This window comes from Rattus norvegicus, chromosome 13, assembly GCF_021556685.1.
Source record: "Rattus norvegicus strain SHRSP/BbbUtx chromosome 13, alternate assembly SHRSP_T2T, whole genome shotgun sequence".
Lineage (NCBI taxonomy): Eukaryota > Metazoa > Chordata > Mammalia > Rodentia > Muridae > Rattus > Rattus norvegicus.
In genome coordinates this window covers 94,080,085-94,100,317 of record NC_141546.1, presented here as the reverse complement: position 1 = coordinate 94,100,317, position 20,233 = coordinate 94,080,085, and the positions used below count along the sequence as shown (strand labels likewise).

At 40.1% G+C, this 20,233-nt stretch overlaps 1 protein-coding gene across 1 annotated transcript in view; it reads left to right on the top strand.

Annotated features, from left to right (window-relative positions):
* Window positions 1–20,233, top strand: part of Ahctf1 (AT hook containing transcription factor 1) — a 54,454-nt gene that overhangs the window by 29,812 nt on the left and 4,409 nt on the right. The window contains exons 22-33 of the mRNA NM_001271270.1: window positions 1,618–1,762; window positions 1,841–1,972; window positions 3,046–3,196; window positions 3,352–3,502; window positions 4,021–4,128; window positions 6,128–6,320; window positions 7,657–7,860; window positions 8,440–8,854; window positions 10,705–10,804; window positions 12,290–12,384; window positions 14,332–14,537; window positions 15,863–17,618. Of these exons, the coding sequence (NP_001258199.1) occupies window positions 1,618–1,762; window positions 1,841–1,972; window positions 3,046–3,196; window positions 3,352–3,502; window positions 4,021–4,128; window positions 6,128–6,320; window positions 7,657–7,860; window positions 8,440–8,854; window positions 10,705–10,804; window positions 12,290–12,384; window positions 14,332–14,537; window positions 15,863–17,618 (3,656 nt within the window). The remainder of the gene's footprint in view (window positions 1–1,617; window positions 1,763–1,840; window positions 1,973–3,045; window positions 3,197–3,351; window positions 3,503–4,020; window positions 4,129–6,127; window positions 6,321–7,656; window positions 7,861–8,439; window positions 8,855–10,704; window positions 10,805–12,289; window positions 12,385–14,331; window positions 14,538–15,862; window positions 17,619–20,233) is intronic.

The window sequence follows — 20,233 nt, the reverse complement described above, 5'->3', positions numbered from 1 at the left end:
GCTTACAGGTTCAGAGCTTCAGTCCATTGTCATCAAGGTAGGAACATGGCAACATCCAGGCAGGCATGGTAGAAGAGGATCTGAGTTCTGCATCTTCATCTGAAGGCTGCTAGCAGAATAGTAACTTCCAGGCAGCTAGGATGAGGGTCTTAAGCCCACATTTACAGTGACACACCCACTCCAGTAAAGCCACATCTACTCCAGCAGGGCCACACCTGCTAACAGTGCCACTCCCTGGGTTGAGCACATATAAACCATCACAATTGCATACTCTGGTATTGAACTATGTTCTTTTTAATACTGTCAACGTATGTTTTAAGTATTAGGTAAGCAAGAGTTTAACATTTTAGTGACTTTAGCATATTGTTATTTATTATGATTCTTTCACAGTATCGTGATCAAATCCAGGACCTTACATTTGGTAGGCAAGCACTGTCTATGACTATACTCCCAGCCCAGCCTCATATTCTTAGGTAGTAACCACTGTCGTGAATAGTTATTGTAACTGTCAGCCTTCTGTTATTTACACCCTATGTACCTTTCCCGTCTTCTTGCTAGGAAGGAAGGGTAACGCTCAGGTAAGGATCTCATGTAGCCAGGCTGTCTTATCATCTACTGTGTAGCTCAAGCCTTTTCTCATTCGTGTTTTGTGATTCTCCCTCTAAGATGCTGAAATTGCTGGTATGTGCCACCATGCCTGGCTTACACCGTCAAACCCAAGACTCGTGCATACTAGACAGAGAAGCACTCTACCCACTCCACCCCTAGCCCACGATGGCTTTGCTGGTGTTTATGTAGATTGTATTCCTTGCAGTTGAGTTGCTGCTTTCTGACCTACGGATAATTTTAATTTTCATAATTAAGCATAAGTAAACCTCTAAAACAAGTTAAGTTCTCTTGCTGTGATAAAACACATGATCATGGCAACTTACAGAAGAAAGTTTTTTGGGCTTTTGTTTCCAGAGAATCGTTATGACAGGGAAGTGTGGTGGCTGGAGGGAGTGTGATGCTAATGCTAAGAACTCATATTTTACCATAAGCATGAAGTAGAGTGAGCACTGAGAATGGCACTCAAGGCTTCTGATTATCAAACCTACTGCATCTGGCAGGGCCTCACCTCGGAGACCTCACCTCATTGCCACCAGCCGGTGAGCAAGTGTTAATACAGGAATGAGTCTGTGGAGACTTCTTACCACACACACTTTCAGTTCTTTTCACATTAGCTTCTGCTTTGTTTTTCTGCTACATAACACCTGACTATTAGAAAGCTTAAAATTGAGGTTACCACCAGATACAGCTAGACATAATAGTACACACCTTTAATCCCAGCACTGGGAATGCAGAGGCTGACAGATCTCTGAGTTCAAGGCCAGCCTTGTCTACATAGTGAATTCCAGAACAGTAGAAGCTACAGAGTGAGACCCTGTCTTGGGTGGGGGTGAGAGGTGGGGATGGGGTGCCCAGTTATCTTTTTGACATTAGCAAGACTCATTGTGTATCAGTATTGAATAAAATTTTCAAGTATTTTTTAGTTGCATGTGTAATTATCTTTTGAAATCCTGTAAGCGACTTTCCCACATGTTACTTAGCTTTTTGAAACTTTGGTACTGATTTCAGATGCATGGTTGAGGCGTGGAACTTACTGCGACAGAACTCAAACACAGTAAATATAGAGGAATTGCTGAAGCATGCTTATGAAGTTTGTCAGGAGATGGGCTTAATGGAGGATTTACTGAAGCTACCGTTTACAAACACTGAGCAGGTAATCAATGAGGAGTATAAACGTAAGAAGAAACTTGGGGTAAACTGATAGTTTACAAATCTGTTTTCTTCTTCCTAGGAATGTTTAGTGAATTTTTTACAATCCAGTTCCAGTGTTCAGAATCATGAATTCCTTCTAGTTCACCATTTACAGCGTGCCAATTATATTTCTGCCTTGAAACTGAACCAGACTCTGAAGAATAATCTCACGGTATGATTAATGTTGTCTCATTGTATGAAGCACAATAATAAGGGAAACAAACTTTCTTTACTTGTTTTACAATTTTTCTTTACATTGTCCTGAACTTGGAGGCTCTGCTTTGGTGTGGTTGTTACTGAGAAGTGAGTGTTACAGCTTACGTTTTGTGCATGTGCCATTGTGTTCTCATAGGTCCACTCACTCAGAGAAAGGGAAGGGAAGACTACTAGAGAGTGGGAGTTCTATAGTACAAAGAGCACTGACCTTCAGAGGTGAACTGGCTCTTAGCTTGTTCTGTGAGATGATTCTCCTGATCTGTGAGATGATTCTCGAGCGTGTGTCTGGCTGGCTGCCATACCCCGAATGGCTCCAGGGATGGATCTGACTGAAGCAGTGAGAGAATAAGCAGAGATACACAGAAAAGCTAGGATCTACTGGACTGGGCTCTCTTGTGGAGAAGCCACAGCACCCTGGAAGCTCAGCGTGTTTATTATGTACAGTTGAAAAGGGAGGGCAGGGCTACTGCAGAGAGCCAAACAAGGAAGCTAGATGAACAAGGGGGTAGGGTTTATACTGTACAGCTGGATCAAGGAAGTTCAGATTCATTTTCCTAGGGACAGTCTTCAGGTCAAGTATCCAGAGGAAGAAAGCTACATTTTCTGTACACAGTATTAACATCCACAAATGGACCAGAAGAAACCTTTGCCTCTACACCTAATGTGTGTATGATTGGGGAAGGTGGGCAGGGCGTTTCCCATCTTCCCACATATACGAGGCTTTTTGACCTTGACATGGCCATGGCCATATCAGCAACACACGTTCACTCAGAACTCACTCAGCTCGGACTTCCTCTGCTCCCACACCAGAGGCAGTGTGTGTTCCATTGTTGTGTGAGTTGTGAGGTATCAAAGTTTGGGAGTGGGTATTTGAAATGTATAAATGTGTACACAATTAAAGAGGTAAATGAAATCTGAGCTGGAAAATGAAATAAAGGAAGATACTAGATGACATTCATAATTAAACTTTCAGTAATCTGTTGCAGCACCTAAAATTAGGAAAATTAAATTTTTAAATATATTTAATAGAGTGATCGTGACCCTCGATTGCGGGAGAGATCAGTGACTCGAAATTCTATATTAGACCAGTATGGGAAAATCCTACCTAGAGTCCAAAGAAAGTTAGCTGTTGAGCGAGCCAAGCCTTACCATCTGTCAACATCGTCAGTTTTTCAGGAAGGTAAGTTCCGTGGTCGGATGCTTACACTTGGGCTAGGAGAGCACTGAGTGAGCCCTCCTCACACCATTCCCTGCCTCCTGCAGTTCAGTTCATTTCCTTTGTTAAATAGAAACTCATTAGAGATGCAGCTGAGTCCTGTACTTTGTATTTTTAAGTTTCTAGACCCAAACCATTATCAGCATTTCCAAAGAAAGCTCTAACTGGAACAGTGATAACGCGGTCTACATTCATCAGCAACGTGCTATCTAAAATTGGAGAGGTGTGGGCAAGCCATGAGCCCAGAAACGGCATCTCACTTTTCAACAGGTATTTCAGTTAACTTAATTCTTTACATTTACTTTGTGTGTGGAGTGAGTGGAGGGCATGCATGTTAGAGTGCATGTGGAGGTCAGAGGACAACTTACGTGAGTTGGCTTTCTCCTTGCACAGTACAGGTCCCAGGGATCAAACTTGGATGAGGCAACAAGTGCTTGTTTGTTTTTTTAAACTTTGTTAAGTTAGCTACTTTATTAAAGAAATTATTTTGTCATTAAGTTTACATTTTGTGTGTGTGTGTGTATGTGAGTGTGAGTGTGTGAAGGTGGTGTGGTGAAGATCAGAAAGTTTCCCAGTTGGTTCTCTCCATCCACTTGTACCTGCTAAGCCTTCCTTTGGCCCCTCTTCAGATGTCCAATGCCCGTGTGTATTGTTACGTGACAGCAGTGCAGAGATGTGCAAAGTGAAGAAAAGGACAAGTCCTCTCCTCTTCCATCTAATCTCACAGAACTTTTACCAGTAACCCATGTGACACATAATTTAAAATTGAATTTTTATTTTCTTTGTAGTCCTAAAACAGAGCAACCATCTCCTGTAGTGCACTCTTTCCCACATCCAGAGCTTCCTGAGGCATTTGTTGGAACACCAATTTCAAATCCATCCCAGAGAATTTCTAGGTGAGATTGTCTTGAACAATTTTGAAAAAACTATGGTTGTCTTAAACAGGTGCTATTTTTAATTCTTAAGTATTAATTTGAATACTTTCTGTTCTATTTTGGGAGTATAGTCATTTTATAAAATTATAAATCAAATTATACTTTACATTTCTGTTTACTTCATGTGTCATAGTAAAAACAAGCAAACTATATTTCCCTGAGGAAAACAAGGTGATAAACTGTGTTGTTGACCACTAAAAGAATGTTGGAATCTTGGTAAACTAGGTGAAGATTTCTTCTGGGCCTACTGAAGTTTCTTGTGTTACTTAGGTGCGGTAATAGTTGATCTTACTCAAAAAAGTCTTCTTAAAATATGAAATTGTGAGGCTGGATGTCATGGCACACGCCTTTAGTCCCAGCGCTGGGGAAGCAGAGACAGGCAGATCTCTGGAGTTCAAGGCCAAGCTATTCTATCTGAGGATTTCAGGACAGCCCTGACTTGTTACACAGAGAAACCTTGTTTCAAAAACAAAACAAACAAAATGAAATATGAAATACATATATGGTACCTGAATTGTACTCATACTCATTACTAACAACATTTTTATTTTGAACAATAATACCTACTCATTATAAATTTTAGCTGTTTTTTTTTTTCAAAATTATGCTTACTTTTTTTTTTTTTTTTTACAATTGAGGTTTTATGCTAAAAATAAGGTGCTTGGCATACAAAAAAAAGACAGTTGAAATCAGAGATGTTAGGACCTTTCATAATTGGGCATATTCTGAAAGTTTGGAAGGACTTAGTTTTTGGACTAGATTTAGTCAGATGGTTTCTATTGTCTCATGAGATGATAGGAAATTGATGAGCATGAATAAAGCTGATGTTTGTCTTCTCCATTAGCTGTGGTTGATTCCAATAAGCCACTGCCTCAGTCCCCTCCAACTTGGCTGGAGACGGAGCCTCTAAGGGTTTCAAGTCTCCAGTGTAATGAGTTTCCCATACTGATTTACATGACAGGACAGAAAGTGAATACATAATGGATTGTCTTTTGAAGAAGTGGGGCAGAATAGGTACTGTCCATTGACTCCAGCGTTTTCACAGGCTTGCATGGCAGTGTCTGTTAGTTTTCTGTGTATATGAGAAAGTCTGTTATTTGGATCACACGAAGAAGTTGAGGAAATTCCAAGGCCTCGCACGATGCTTAGCACTTCCTTTATATAACATTTCCTAATCAGAAATGCTTTTCTTAAAAGAATAATTTTAGTCATTGTGTGGAAATGGTTTCTGTGAATATTTTCTTACTGAGTAACAGTTGGGTCTTTGAGTCAACTAGGGTTTTCTTCTTTCTGGCAGCCAAGCAGGTCACTTTTCTAAGCATGAAAATGCTGAGGGTTCCCTTGCATTTTGGAGGAACTAAAAGATGCTGGCTTTTTGTTGTTGATTTGTTTTGGTTTTGTTTTTTGAAACAGGGTTTCTCTATGTAGTCCTAGCTGTTCTAAAACTTGGCCTCAAAGATCTGCCTGCCTCTGCTTCCCTAATGCTGAGATTAAAGGTGTGCACCACCACCACCCCAGCAAGGATGCTGGTTTTATCATTAAAAATTCAGTCCATGTTGAGGGTGATACCATATGCCTATAATCCTGCCGTTGGGGAGGCAAGGTCAACAGGATCCGGAGTTCGTGGCCATCCCCCTCCTCCCCGTACACATTTCCCCACCCTTTCCCCAAACACACAATTCAGTAAAGCACAGAACAGCCTGTACAGGTGGTCCACCAAAACCGTGACTTAAAGATGACTTCCAAATTTAAATCCTATTTAAAGTGAAGGTTGGCAACTGGAGTTCTTTGTTTAAATTGTTCTCTACATTTCCTAATTCTCTTTTGCTTTTGAAAGAATTTCAGATATTTTAAGCTAATGCTGGCGGTTTTATTCATTAATATATTTACCTAAAATTAGGTTTACATGTTATGGTGTTTAATAGTGAACACACAAATAACTATTTCTATTGAATTACAGATTACTGGATTTGGTTGTTCATCCTATCCCCCAACCCTCCCAACGTTTGGAGTTTATTCAGCAAAGTCCCACAAGATCTCCTTTGTGTCTGCTGTCCAGTTCATTACCATTAAGTTCACAGTTAAAAAGGCCACATCAGCAAGCCTCCAGGCCTTCAGAATTACTTTTACTTGAAACTCCTCTTATAGTTAAGGTTAGTACTACTTGTCTAGTATCCTAGGGAAGCAGCATTTTTTTTTTCAAGTAGCACATAGATATTAACTCTTTAGAGCATAACTAACTCTGGGTATTCAAATGTTTTAATTTCAGTTCTTATTATAGTTAGATGTTTTTCTCTTTCTTTGATTTATTTTGTTTTGTTTCATTTTCAATTTTTTTTCAAGACATTTTCTCTTTGTGGCACTGTCTGTGCTGGAACACATCTCTGCCTGCCTCTGCCTCCTGTGGTGGGATTGAAGGATTGGCCCCCACTGCTACCTGGCTGTGGTCAGAGTTTCAAAGCACTGTTCTTTTACTTTCTTCTTATTCAGTTAAGTTTATACTTTTCTGATTAATGATTAATAATTGTTAATAATAATCTTTAAAGAATAATGCAAATGATTGTCATAAATTGTTCTGCATATGAGTTTTCCTTGGTTTGGTTTGGTCTCTTTTGTTTTGTTCAGTTCTTTTGGACAGGATCTCACTAGTAACCCAGGTTGCACAGGAACTTATGCAGTTCAGGGTGGCCTAGGATTTGTAATCTTCTTGTCTTAGCCTCCTGGGTTTGAATCGCTACTATGCCCAGCTTCTCTGAGGTTTTTGTGTAGTAATATAGACTAAGTCTTAGGATTTTGGTTTTGTTTTTTTTTTAATTATTATTATTATTATTTATTGTGTTAATTGGCTTGAGGAGGACAAGTTCCAGCATTTATGGTAAAGTAAAGAATTCTTATTTTTCAAATTGACTAAGGGATATTTCACTGTATGCTGTTATTAAAAAGAGCTTGATGTATTTGTTAGATCCTAACTTGTACTATCTCCTGACTATAGTGCTCCTGTTTCTGATTGTAACAGAATATGTCTGCCCCTTTTAATTCTCTTTCCCCCAAATCACACTTTTATATTCTCTGTGGCTAGAGTCAGAGGCAGTGAAAACAGGTGACTCTGTACAGCAGTAGACTGAGTCGTTATTAGATTAGCCTCCTCTAGTCCGTAGACATCCATTGGTTCAGGTCACACACTGTCCTCTCACTTGACTTCACTCACCCTCTTCATCTGTTTTACAGGTGGTAAATAATTACACTACTTTTTAAACTTAATTTAAAGAGGAAAAACTTTAAAGAGATGGTAGAAATAATTTTGACTAGTAAACTGAACATGAAGTTCTAGTTGAATTTTGTATTTTCCTACCAACCTGAAATAAAATTTTCTAATTGTGTTTTTTGAAGGTAAAAATGTATGTTCTCTGCTCTCTGAAATTGCTGTCTGCACCTGTGTAACTTACTTCTTAGCACTAACACTGGGACTCTCTTTGCTCTTTATTATAGAAAGCTAAGTCTTTGGCTCTCTCAGCTACATCTTCTGGATTTGCCGAGTTTACTCCTCCATCCATCCTTAGGTCTGGTCTTCGAACAACATCTTTAGCTTCTCCCTCTCAGTCACCTGGAAGATCTCTCACTCCGCCTTTCAGACTTAAAGAAACTAGGATTTCATTCATGGAAGAAGGCATGAACACACACTGGACTGATACAGTAAGTTTGATTAGCATAACAGATTTTTTTTTTTTTTTTGGTTCTTTTTTTTCGGAGCTGGGGACCGAACCCAGGGCAGATTTTTTTAATGCAATTTTTATCTTGAAACTACAAAGTAAATCTGAAAGAAACCTTTAGAACATGAGCTAAGCTAATAGATAAACCTTTTATAGGTCAAATAAAACAGTGACTCTGTGTGTGTGTGTGTGTTAGTTAAAAGGGCTGAGAAACTACATATTTGGATATTTGGTGCCATCTCCTGATGGTTTGGCTTTTATCCAATATCTTTTTGCTTTCTTGTCTAATTGGTTAATAGATTGAAAGAATGTCTGTGGAGTACCACTTTAGTTAATATTAATAGAAATCTACCCACTTGGTCATTTTTTCTCGTCTACCCTGTCCATTGTATTTTGTTTCAATCAGTGACAAATTATTCATTAGAGAAATATTAAAGAAATTAAGTTTTAGTTGCACATCTAAAGAAAGCTTCAGAAAATAGGAAATGTGGAAAGGATGGGTTGGTGTGGCAGGTATAGGCAGCGTGGGATTCATACTTTTGTGTGCTTTTCCTAATCCCAGGCCACAGATGACCGAAATGCAAAAGCGTTTGTTAGTACATCTTTCCATAAATGTGGACTTCCAGCAGAAACTGAATGGATGAAGACCAATGATAAAAATACATATTTTCCTTTGGATGTCCCTGCAAAGGTTCCTCAGAAAGTGGTTGCAGAATCGCTGGATACCCATTCTCCTCGAAGTCTAGAGAAACTGGATGTGAGCAAAGACAGCACTGTTTCCAGCAGGTCAGACCAGACCTTAGAGTATCATGATGCACCATCACCAGAGGACTTGGAAGGGGGTGTTTTTGTGTCCCCCAAGCCAGCGAGCTCTTCCACTGAACTAACTACTAATTCAATGGTACAAACCGAGAAGGATAATGATAAAAATTTGTTTAAGTCAGAAGGTACTCCTTCAGCCATGGAGAAACAGATAGGTAGGAATTTTTTGTGCATATTCAAAATTGTCATTGTTTATCCACAGTAAAATTTGTAATAGAATATTTTCTACCATAGGAAAGTGTCAAAACTAAATCATTTTCTCACAGTTTACTAGGTCCTAGACAACGTAAATTTTATTTCAGCTTATGTAAGTGGCTTGCCTTCTTTCATACTTCGGTAAGCAGGTAAGATATTTGATGACAAGAGCATGTATGTGCTGCCCTTTGCTGAGCCATGGCATTTCCTTCAAAACGCCAGCAGTCATGTCGAAGGAAGGGATGGAGCTCACTGTGGGCCGCCTGAACACCCCCAGTAACTGGGACAAGGAGAAAAGTTTATAAACTGGGCACTACTGGGACTGTAGACTTCTCTAGCAGCCTGATTGCTAGAAAGCAGGACTGCCCTCACCTGAAATAATCACATGGAGGTCATAATAAATGTCCCCAGGCCCCTGAATCTACTGTTGTCTTAATCTATTTAAAATATTTGTTGTTTTTCAATGATGGGGATTGTTTGTTTATTTAAATGTTTTATGTGCTCTGGTAGAAATTACCTTCTACACCCCACAGTCTTTGCTGGCTTTTCACTGTCAGTAGTAAGTACACTAAACAAGGTACTTGCCTGTGCATCCATAGAGCGTGGTGGACTACACTGACAGACACTTACAGTGCAACTTAGTTGGTACTTTTCTGGGATATGCAAACCAAGTGAAATCAGAAAGGAAGACTTGGTTTAGAATCAGTGGATCAAATGCCTCTTTTGCATTATTAAAATTTTATTGAGCAAGTTTTTTTTTTTTTTTGTTTTGTTTTGTTTTTTCCTTTTTTTTTTCGGAGCTGGGGACAGAACCCAGGGCCTTGCGCTTGCTAGGCAAGCGCTCTACCACTGAGCTAAATCCGCAACCCGATCAAGTTTATGTAAAGTTTTTCCTTAGGTCTGTAAAACTAAATGCCCTGGGTTCAGTCCCCAGCACCAAATTAAAGCACATAGCGTAGAACTATTATCCCATTGCTCAAGAGGTAGGAGTCCAAGAACCAAGTTCAAAGTCTTCCTCAGCTACATGGCAAAGACTAGCCTGGGATATATGAGATTTTGCCATTTCACCCCCACTCCCAAAAATGTCATAAGTAGATTCTCTCTGGTGTTTATGGCCTCGCCTGAATGAAGATTTTGTAAGAGGTGAGTGAGTCTGCTTAGACTGCGGTGCCTTATCACATCGACACTAATTGTTCTAAGATCGTTAGGGCTGTGCTCACTAATGAAATGTGTGTAGAATTTTGTGCGGGGCGAGGGGGTTTATTGTTTAGTTTGCTTGCTTTTTGTTTTCCAAGACAGGGTTTCTTTTAGGTAGTTCTGGCTGCCCTGGAACTCCCTGTAGACAGCAGGCTTGCCGAGTACTACTTTCTTTTTTAATGTGCTGTATTGCACTAAAATATTTATATGTTCACTATTAATATAAGGATGTTCATAGCAGTACTTTAGCTATTTCTGCAATGTTAAGCAGTCTCAGAAGTCTTCGTGGTGGGATATCAACATAAACATAGAATAAAATAGGCTAAGGTTGAAATCTCAACCTCTAAACATGGTTTGTGTGGAGCATGAAATTAATGCTTTGTCTTTTTCAAGTACCTCCTTGTTGTTGAGAATTGAGTTAATTTAGGGAGACCTGTTACACTCACCAAAAGGGAGAAGTTGAAAGTTAAGAGGGGCCCTTGAGCTAGGCCCAAAGAATTAGAAGGAAGCACTATCAGCCTGATGCCAAGGAGTTAAAACAAGAGAACAAAAGAAGTAGGACCAGCCGTTTCTGTAAAAACATTGACCATGACCTTATCTGTGTGGCTTACAGGCACCATAGAAGCTTCGGTGGAAGCATTTTCAGAATTCAGTCACTTAGACCCTGTTGAAAGAGCTGAAGCTTCTCTTGGTGTGTCATCTGTCCGTGAAGGGTAAGCTTATGGGAACAAAGGAGGAGGTTGGAGATACATACAGCTTGTTGGTTAAGAATGTGCTGCTGAGGTCAGGCATGGTGGCCTCACACCTTAATCCTAACACTCAGGAAGCAGAGGCAGGCAGATCTCTACGAGTTCAGGGACAACTGGGTCTGCCGAGCAAGTCCAGGCTGGCTAGGGCTCTGTTACGTGGAGAAACCCTCTCTCGAAAAACAAACATTGGGCATCTCAAAACTGCCAGTAGTGCCAGCTTCCTTTATGGAGTCAGCTGTCCTAATCAATCAGTATGATTGGATCGCTGGAGCAATTCATCACTTGTGTTTTATTTAGTTTAGCATTTTGAGTAACACTGTTATGGAGAATAAACAGTGACAGCTTTAATTCTTTAAGGCACTACGATCAATTTAATAAAACACAGTGAGACACAAAATAGCTCATTACCGTGTGACTGAGCAGTGGATCTAACATTAAAATCTACCCACAAAATTTGGATGATCACCTTTATCAAACTCAGTCAAACGTTTTCTGCCGAGGATAAAAATGTAATAGCTGGAATCTTCCAATAAGTCAACAAAAATAGTAGGGAAAATAAAGGATTTTCCTGGTTTTGTTTGTTTGCTTGTTTGTTTCTTATTTTGTAATTTCTCATTTTAATAGAAATGTTTCAGTAGATTTGATGGACAGTTGGAACAGTAAGAAGCAAACAATTGCTCATTTCAGTGAAAATCTAAATGAATGCCAATATTTGGCAAGGTAGTTTCTTTTTTCTTTTGTTTTTCTTTTTGTTTTTTGAGACAGTTTCCTCTGTGTAGCCTTGGCTGTCCTGGACCTCACTCTGTAGACCTCAAAACACAGAGATCTGCCTCTTTCTGCCACCACCTAGACAGGCTGGTTATTGGGTAAGTTGTAAGGATTTAGTTGTTAGGTTTTAGTCATCCTTACTATAAATACTATTACCTGGATAATCTCCATACACAAAGTTCTCCGCAGAGACTGCTTTCTTGGTAATGTAGTGTTTGTCCCATCTTTAAGACCCAGCAGGCTTTAGTTGGGAGTCGGAGAAAAGACCAAGTGATGGATACACAACGTCCGGGGTGGTCTATAGCTTACTTTCATCTATTCTGAGTTGTTTATCTTAATAGTTCAGTTTGCACTAACCTGCTCCTGCCGATGCTGAGCAGGAAATACTGGACACTTGACAGACTTAACTGAAAATTACATAGTCATAAAATGCCTTTGTATATTTAACAGGGACTTAAAGATCATTTTATTTGTACTTTTTAAGGCCATAACACTGTTTTTTACAAAAGAGTAAACTGGAGGGAAGTAGGAGAAAAAAATATAGCAGTGTTTCTAATTCTCTTGTAAATTTTATAAAACTTAGAATGCTCCTTGATAGTGGGTCCTAAATTCTAGCAAAGTAGCAAGAAGGTGGGACAGGTGGAGTCTCATTTGCTAAAGTGTGCATTTCTATTTCTCAAGGGAAACCTCCACTTCAAAATCCAAGACATCGGTTCTGGATGGAATAGTGTCTATTGAGAGCCGAACTTCCATACCTATAGCAGACCACAATGAATGTATGTATCATTCAGGGCTTTGAATCAGAACTTTAAAAAATATTATTAGATTTTCTTTTCTTAATTCTTCTCTGGCCAGCTTCTATGGAGTAAAAGCATTTTAAGAATATCAACTATGGGGTTGGGGATTTAGCTCAGTGGTAGAGCGCTTGCCTAGGAAGCGCAAGGCCCTGGGTTCGGTCCCCAGCTCCGAAAAAAAGAACCAAAAAAAAAAAAAAAAAAAAAAAAAAAAAAAGAATATCAACTATCAAAAGAAACTTAATAAGGAGGGACCTTGATGAGTTTTTTGAATATACTTTCCTTTGGAACATGAAAGAATGGCAAAATTAATTACCTGTTCATAGCACTGGCTCTTCCAGAGGTCCTGAGGTCAATTCTCAGCCACCACATGGAGGCACACAACCATCTGTAATGAGGTCTGATGCCCTCTTCTGGTGTGTCTGGAGACAGCATACTTCTATACATAAATAAAATCTTTAAAAAATATATGATATACACTGTGTGTGGTGACTCAAACCTTTAATCCGAGCACTGTAAATTCTAGGCCATCCTCATCTACATGACAACTCTCTAGTATAGCCAGGGCTACTACATATAGAGACTGTCCCCAAAACAAATAGGAACAATAAAAAGTAATCTAGGAAAGATTCTCGACATGTAAAGTAAAGGCCAGGCTACTCATTTTTGGCTCTGTGGTTAACCAGTTTACACTGTCTTGGAAAGAGGAGAGAGTGAGGTGACTACGAGGATCTGCGTGAGGCTGCCTGGGTTTTAAAGTCAGGTCTGCACTTAATTGTAAGACTGAGCTGTTCCTGGGTGTATTTTGTCTGATAAATACTATTTTCATGTAAATGTGTATAGTGCTTGGCACTCAGTGAAAGCTAATACATCTATAATTAATGATGTCTGCTATTATAACTGTCATTACATTATCAGTACATTTAATTTTTAAAAAACTTTAGTATTTAATACTTTTCTGTAGCAGTAACACAGGGCAAGACATTGTGTCCTTTAGTATTGTATCCTGTTGTTGAATAAGTATGTTCTATACTGTACTTAACTAGTTTTTGGTAAATGTTTGATCACAATATTTTTGTCAGGTATTGCTTTATTATTTCATTAGTGGATGTCATATTTCTCTGGATTAGACCTAGCTTAGAAAGTCAAAGGCCACCCGCAGACTTCTAGTACTTTGTTTCTTCCAGTTAAGATTAATATGCTTTGTGTATTGGGTTATGGTGGCAAACACAGGTGAAAAATCATCTCTCATTGAATTAATATTTACATTCTAGGATGTAAGCCCATTAAAAAGTATAGGGATATTTAATCAGGCTAAATGTAGACATCTTTTTTCCCTCTTAAGTTATGTTTTGTTTCATTCACAAATGCCAACCATGCCTCATGTTGACATAAAACTTAGACAAGAAGAAACATGAAAGAGGTTTCCTTTTTAATTGAGCCATAAAATTATGACATATCTGAGAAAACCTATTTGGATGATTCATACCAAAGAAAAATACCATCCATTTTATAGACAATGGCAAGGTCCAAGTTGCAGATCTCTTATAGAATTCTGCTAATGAGGGTGGCTAGTTTTCTAGGCATCTTGAATCCCCTTAGAGTAGTCAACGTGATAGTAAACTTCGACAATCATGGCAAAAATTGTATCCCAATTTGGTTAAGCCAGTGAGGTTCAGGTGTGAAGTTTTTCTTCTATGTTTGCCTTTGTGGGAAATGTAAACAAATTGTTTCAACTGATAGCAAACAATTGAACCTGTACAGAGAAGAGCCACAGAGGGATCTTCCTCCTTTAGACATTACAAACTTTCTGATCGTTTATTAAGATAAAACTCTTAAGTCTGAGTAATTCATTGCTCTTTGAATTGTATGAATCAAGCTTTTTGTTTGGAATGTAAGAAGTTACTCTGGTTTTGCTTGTTTTTTCAGTTGTGGCCAACAAGGTAGAAGATGTTGAAAGCTCTGAGTCTACCACCTCCAAGTGCCCTGTTACCTCTGAACGTAGCCTTGACAAAGAACTAACATTAAATTTAAAAGGAGATGAAATGGAAGCTGTTGTACCAAAAGAGAGCGTTGGCTTACCAGAAGAAAGACCTCAGACTTCTGCTGGTCCTTCTGATACTCAAGAAATTCATGTAAAAATATTTTTTTAATACTTTATAAGTTTTAGTATAGTTGGGCTTTAGAGATTATCATTTCATTTTTAAGATCTCAAAAATATAAATATTTTATGGAATATAAAATAACAAACTTTAAGAGATCCATTTTTGTATAAAATCAAAAGATGATTTTAAGGCACAACTTAGCAGTTTTTTTGTTGTTGCTCATTTGTTTTAAATGGGAGGGATTTTTGTTTTGTTTTTTTAAGCTATCAGTAAACATATTAACCACTTGAGACATTTATAACTCATTTGTGATAAATATAGTGAACAGGATCTCCCTGCATATCTGTGGGAGAGAGACCCTAGAAAAAGATTTCTTTTAGTGCTTGATAGGACTTTCTGCTTCTCTACAATCTTATCAAATCCCTTTCACGATTAAGGGAAATTTGAGTAAATGGAGTTAAGAGTAAAAGCTAATAACTCTTCTAACTCATAGAAATCAAATTGTATGGAAATTGGGGAGTTTATTAATTTACAAATTCATCCACATTCATCTTTATAAGTATTCTCCCCCTGAAATAAATGGCACTAAATTTCCTACTTCTAAAGTTTGGAGGCTAACAAACCGTGGGAGTAGTATAGTGGGACTCCTCATTTCTAGGTTGGGTCCATTCTGCCAGCTCACTGTTTGGGGAGTGGGAAATGTCTTTGTTTAGGTGGGTGATAATGTCTACCTTCTTGGTCAGGAGATCTCTCTGTTACTCTCTACCTCCTCCTTTTTCTCCCCTTCCCTTACCAAAAGGTAAATGCAAGGACCATTCCTTCTTCCACCAAACCCTTGCAAGAGAGGTACTGAACTTGAGAGCCTTAGGAATTTCATGGTTTATGCAGCCCCAGCAAAGGGAAGAAGATTGAGTCTAGCCCAAGGGAGCTTATGTAGGTGAATTGTTCTTCAACCTTCCGGGGGTCATGCTGTTTAGAGAGTGTGGACAGTTAGGTGATTTGGGGATTAGTCTTTGGGTTGTTTCTCTGATTTTTTTTTTCTTGATGAAAGAATAAGTCTTTAATTTTCTTAGAATTATTAGCATAATGATTTTTCAAGATTTTGTTAACGCTGTCTTTTTAGCTAAGAAAATGTGGGATTTCTAGTTGAATTCCATCCATAATCTCAATATTTTTTTCTGTGTAGTTATTTTGATTGAGGTTTCATTTCTTAAATGGCATATGCCATAAGTCAAGTGTAGTTTATATTTTTAAATGGACACACAAAAAGTAAGACATCATTAAATCCTGTGTGCTTTAGATCAAAATGTACTTCATAACTCGCTAACTAGTTTCTTACCTTTAATTCATTTTAGCTAATTGGATGTGAAAAACTTGAAGTTCAAAATTCAGAAGAGGTGGCCAAGAGTCTTTCGTTTCCCGAGTTGTGTCCCTTAGGAGCACACAGACCTCAGTATAATTTCGATGTCATTGAGCAGCAGTTTCGTGACTTGCCCGATGATAAAGACTCTGCTGAATGTGATGTCGCTGAAGTGGATGGGGAGCTCTTTGTGGCCCAGAGCAACTTTAGCTTGATTTTAGAAGGCGAAGAAGGAGAGGTTGAGGCAAGTGACTCTAATGTGTTACCGAAAGTGACCAACATAGCAACCAAGGAAAAACCTGTGTCCTGCGAGGAACCTGATAATGAAGGACATGTTACAGATTTGCCATCTGCTGTGACTGGTGACCAAGAGTCTCACAAGGTAGAGACTTTACCATATGTGCCTGAACCAGTTAAAGTGGCAATTGCAGAAAATTTGTTGGATGTAATTAAAGACACACGAAGTAAAGAAGCAACTCACGTGGCAGCCGTTGAGGATGTCGATGAGGACAGAGCAGTAATGATCCCCAAGGCTGCACATCCGTCCAGGCTGACGAACTCCACACCGAAGACTGTTAAGGAAAGACGCGCCGAGACCGTAAGTGCCAGCCAGGGTGACGACAGCATAGCTCCTAGAACTCTCACAAGAAGGCAGCGTGCCCTAAGCCTGAATGTCACTTCAGAACAAGAGCCCTCAGCAGCTGCTACTCCTCAGAAGAAAACTAGAAAAGTAAAAGAAACTCGTGAGTTTTCTGAAAGTACCTGTTCTGACGTAAAAGTAGCACCTGAGAACCAGCTGACAGCTCCCAGTCCTTCCCCTTCCAGGAGAGGAAGGAAGAAAAAGGACCTTGGCCAAGGTCCACTGGCAACCTCTGGTGCTGTGGAGGAGCCCCAGGCGACACCAGAAAGACTGAGGCTGAGAGTGCAGCCACCTGAGCCAGCAGCTGAGGAAACACCTTCTAGAGCAAAAGCCAAGCTTTCATCTGCTAGGAAGGGGACTCCTAGAAGACTTAGGAAATCTATAGAAGATGGGCCAAGTGCAGACATTGTAAATGAGGTCAGAGGCAGGAAAGCAGCCGGTCATGGCAGGACTGTCAGAGAGCTGAGGAGTGCCAGTGTAGAGGATACTCAAAAGATGGAGTATGAACAAGATGAGGAACGCGGTGACCAGCAACTGCCTCTAAAACGAAAAAGGGTCAGAGAGAGAGAAGATAGTGTGTCCGGTGTGACAGAAGAGCCTAAGCTTGACTCATCCCAGTTAACTCTTCAGGTGGGACTTGATGTACCTGCCACCCCTAGGAAACGTGGTAGAAGGCCCAAGAGGGTAGTTCCCTTAGGAGCTGATGGTACCACACCAGGTAAGGAACAGACAAGCCCCCAGAAGGAAGGTCCAGTTGTCCGGAGGTCTACACGGAACACCCCAGCTAGAAATGTGAGTACTTTAGAAAAACCCATTTTAGTGCCAAATAAGGAAGCTGCTACAGTGATGACGTCTAAGAAAAAACCTACGAAGAAGTCTGCAGATGGAAGCCCAAAAGGTCCATTTCCAGCAGTATCAGACTTGGCGGATGAAGCAGCCCACCGAGAGTCCACTGACCAAGGAGTGCTCACCAGTGCTGCGTTCACTACGCCCTCCTGGAGCACAAGGACTAGGTCTAGAAGGACCATGTTGTTAACGGACATTTCTGAGCCCCAAACTGAGCCTTTGCTTTCCTCCCCTTCATTGAAGGTGCCAAAGAAAGAGACAAAAGGTATTTAGTTTATTCATTTTTATCTTTCTTAGAATATACAGCCTAAAGATTTGGTGGTTTAAAAGCACTATTTGAGGGGCTGGGGATTTAGCTCAGTGGTAGAGCGCTTACCTAGGAAGCGCAAGGCCCTGGGTTCGGTCCCCAGCTCCGAAAAAAAGAACCAAAAAAAAAAAAAAAAGCACTATTTGAGTTAATTACTTGAGTTGAAGCACTAAATATTTTTATATTTTTCCTTAAATAAAAATTGTGATTAAAAGACAGCACACACACAAACAGAGCCAATCAGATAAAATTGCTCTAAAAGTTTGTTGACTTTCAGATTGTCGATTGTCCAGATTCTTTGTGTCCCAGTCCATTTGACACAGGTCCTATTTTGTCCTCTTTCCTCGGTCTTTATATCTAAGTGACTTCATTCTGTTTCCCTTTAAATATAATTTTTTGTTGTGTTTTAAGGAAAAGTCCTTTGAGCCAAACAGTGCTTGAAGTTTAAGAAACAGCATTCATGTTATGTTAGTTTACAGTAGCATAGCAGACACCTTAGGTGTTCTTTGTCATGTTAGCATATTTCTATATAGCTGTTTTTCTATTAAGAATAAACATCTATTATAGAAAATTAGATACTCCATGCTTTAGTACATGGACGGTCTTACTAAAGAATGAATGAAATAAGCCAAGCATGGTGTACACCTGTAGTCCCAGTGAGGAGGCCGAGGCAGCTGGGCCACCAGTTTGGCAAGACTCTGTGTTAAACCACATGCTACAGTTGAGGGTCATTTTCAGAAACCCATGGTTGAGGTATGTGGTTAGAGCAGGTTTGCTAGCCTCTGTGGAAGCCAAAGATCGACCATTGGTGTCTTCCAGTGAACCTGGAACTCAGCAATTGACTAAACTGGCTGGTCAGCGGACCCTCCCGATCCCACTTTCTTTTGCCTCCCAGTACTGAAAATGTCGACACTTACCCTTTGTCCAACATTACACATGAGTGCCAGGATCTGGACGCAGGTCCTCCCCTCGTGCTTACACAACAGGCATTTTACCCACAGTTCTCGCTCCACGGTCCCTGGTCCTAAATACTTAGGGTCTTCAAAGCCCTGAGCATATATGACATTGTAATTTGGTCACGTGTGACATTTCATATCACTAATATTCCTCGGGTGCTTGAGCATCCTCCTGTGGGATATTTTCATGTTTTAAGGGTTCTGGTGTTATATTAGACTAGGCACCTTTTATTAGGTAGCCGGAGGTACTGGAGAAATTTGAGAGCCAGGGTCTCATTTTGTTTGAAGTTGACCACAGTGGAATCATATGACCACAAAAGGTAGCTAGTGCTGCAGACACGAGCTTCCCCTCTCCCAGAGAGCTGTTTTCCAGCTCTGGATTTGTCTTGTAATTTTTTACTTTTAGTCCTAAGTAGTTCTGTTTGTTGAAGTGTTTTTCAAAAGTTTGCAGAGATGGATGAGGCATTTCTCACAGATGGTGAAATTTCATGCACGCCCTAAAAGAAGCATGTGAAAGAAACCATGAATAAATAGATCAAACATGTTGAACATGATACTAAATTCTTAAATTCCTTTTTGGTTTTTTTTGAGACAGGGTTTCTCTTTGTAGCTTTCTTTGGCTGCCCTAAGAACTAGCTCTGTAGACCAGGCTGCCCTAAGAACTAGCTCTGTAGACCAGGCTGGCCTCAAACTCACAGAGATTCGCCTGCCAAGTGCTTGGCTTACAGGCGTGCACCACCACTGCCAGCTAAACTCTTTTTTTTTTTTTTTTTCTTTTTTTCTGGAGCTGGGGACCGAACCCAGGGCCTTGCGCTTGCTAGGCAAGCGCTCTACCACTGAGCTAAATCCCCAACCCCCAGCTAAACTCTTGTTAGCCCTAGAAGTACATGAGGAGCTTAACTGGAGACCGAGGTGCTCTGAGAAGCCGACGATTATGATGTTGCTCCAGGTAGCCTAAAGCGTTGTGAATATTGATTTGTATTTTTACAGTAGGAAGGGTGTCTTGCCATCAGTGGCCTGAGGTATAATTTCTGTTAATCATAAACTGGTAGTGGAGTTGTCTGATGCTGCCAGTGCATTCCTCTTGTTAAGAGCCACGGCTTTCATGGGCTAGGGAGATGACTCAGTCAGTAAAGCACTTGATACTCAACCTTTAAGACTTGAGTTTGGATCCCCACAATTCATATAGGAAACCGGCGTGGTACACAGCCCAACAATGGGGGAAGGAAGGGAGAGGCAGGATGCTTGAGAGCCAAGTAGCCTGACCTAGTGTAAAGTCCCAGTGAAAGACCTGCGTCAACCAAGGTGGAAGGCACCTGGGGACCAGCCCAGAAGGCTGTCCTCTGACCTCCGTAGACACACTCCTGCTTCTCCTTTTGTGAGTGCACACACAAAAGGTCAGAGGAGCCTTGGTTGGAGTTTGGGTTTGTTGGGTTTTTGGTGAGTAGTGGTGTTTTAGTTGAGATAGGATCAGGCCAGCTGGACCCCAATCCTGTTGTTTTTCTTACCCCTACCTCCTGCTGGAGCTATAAGTCTAGGCCGTCATGCCCAGCCAAAGTCATACTAGTAAGATTTGATGTCTGATGTTGGTCAGCAGTCTATTTGTGTCTGTCTCTC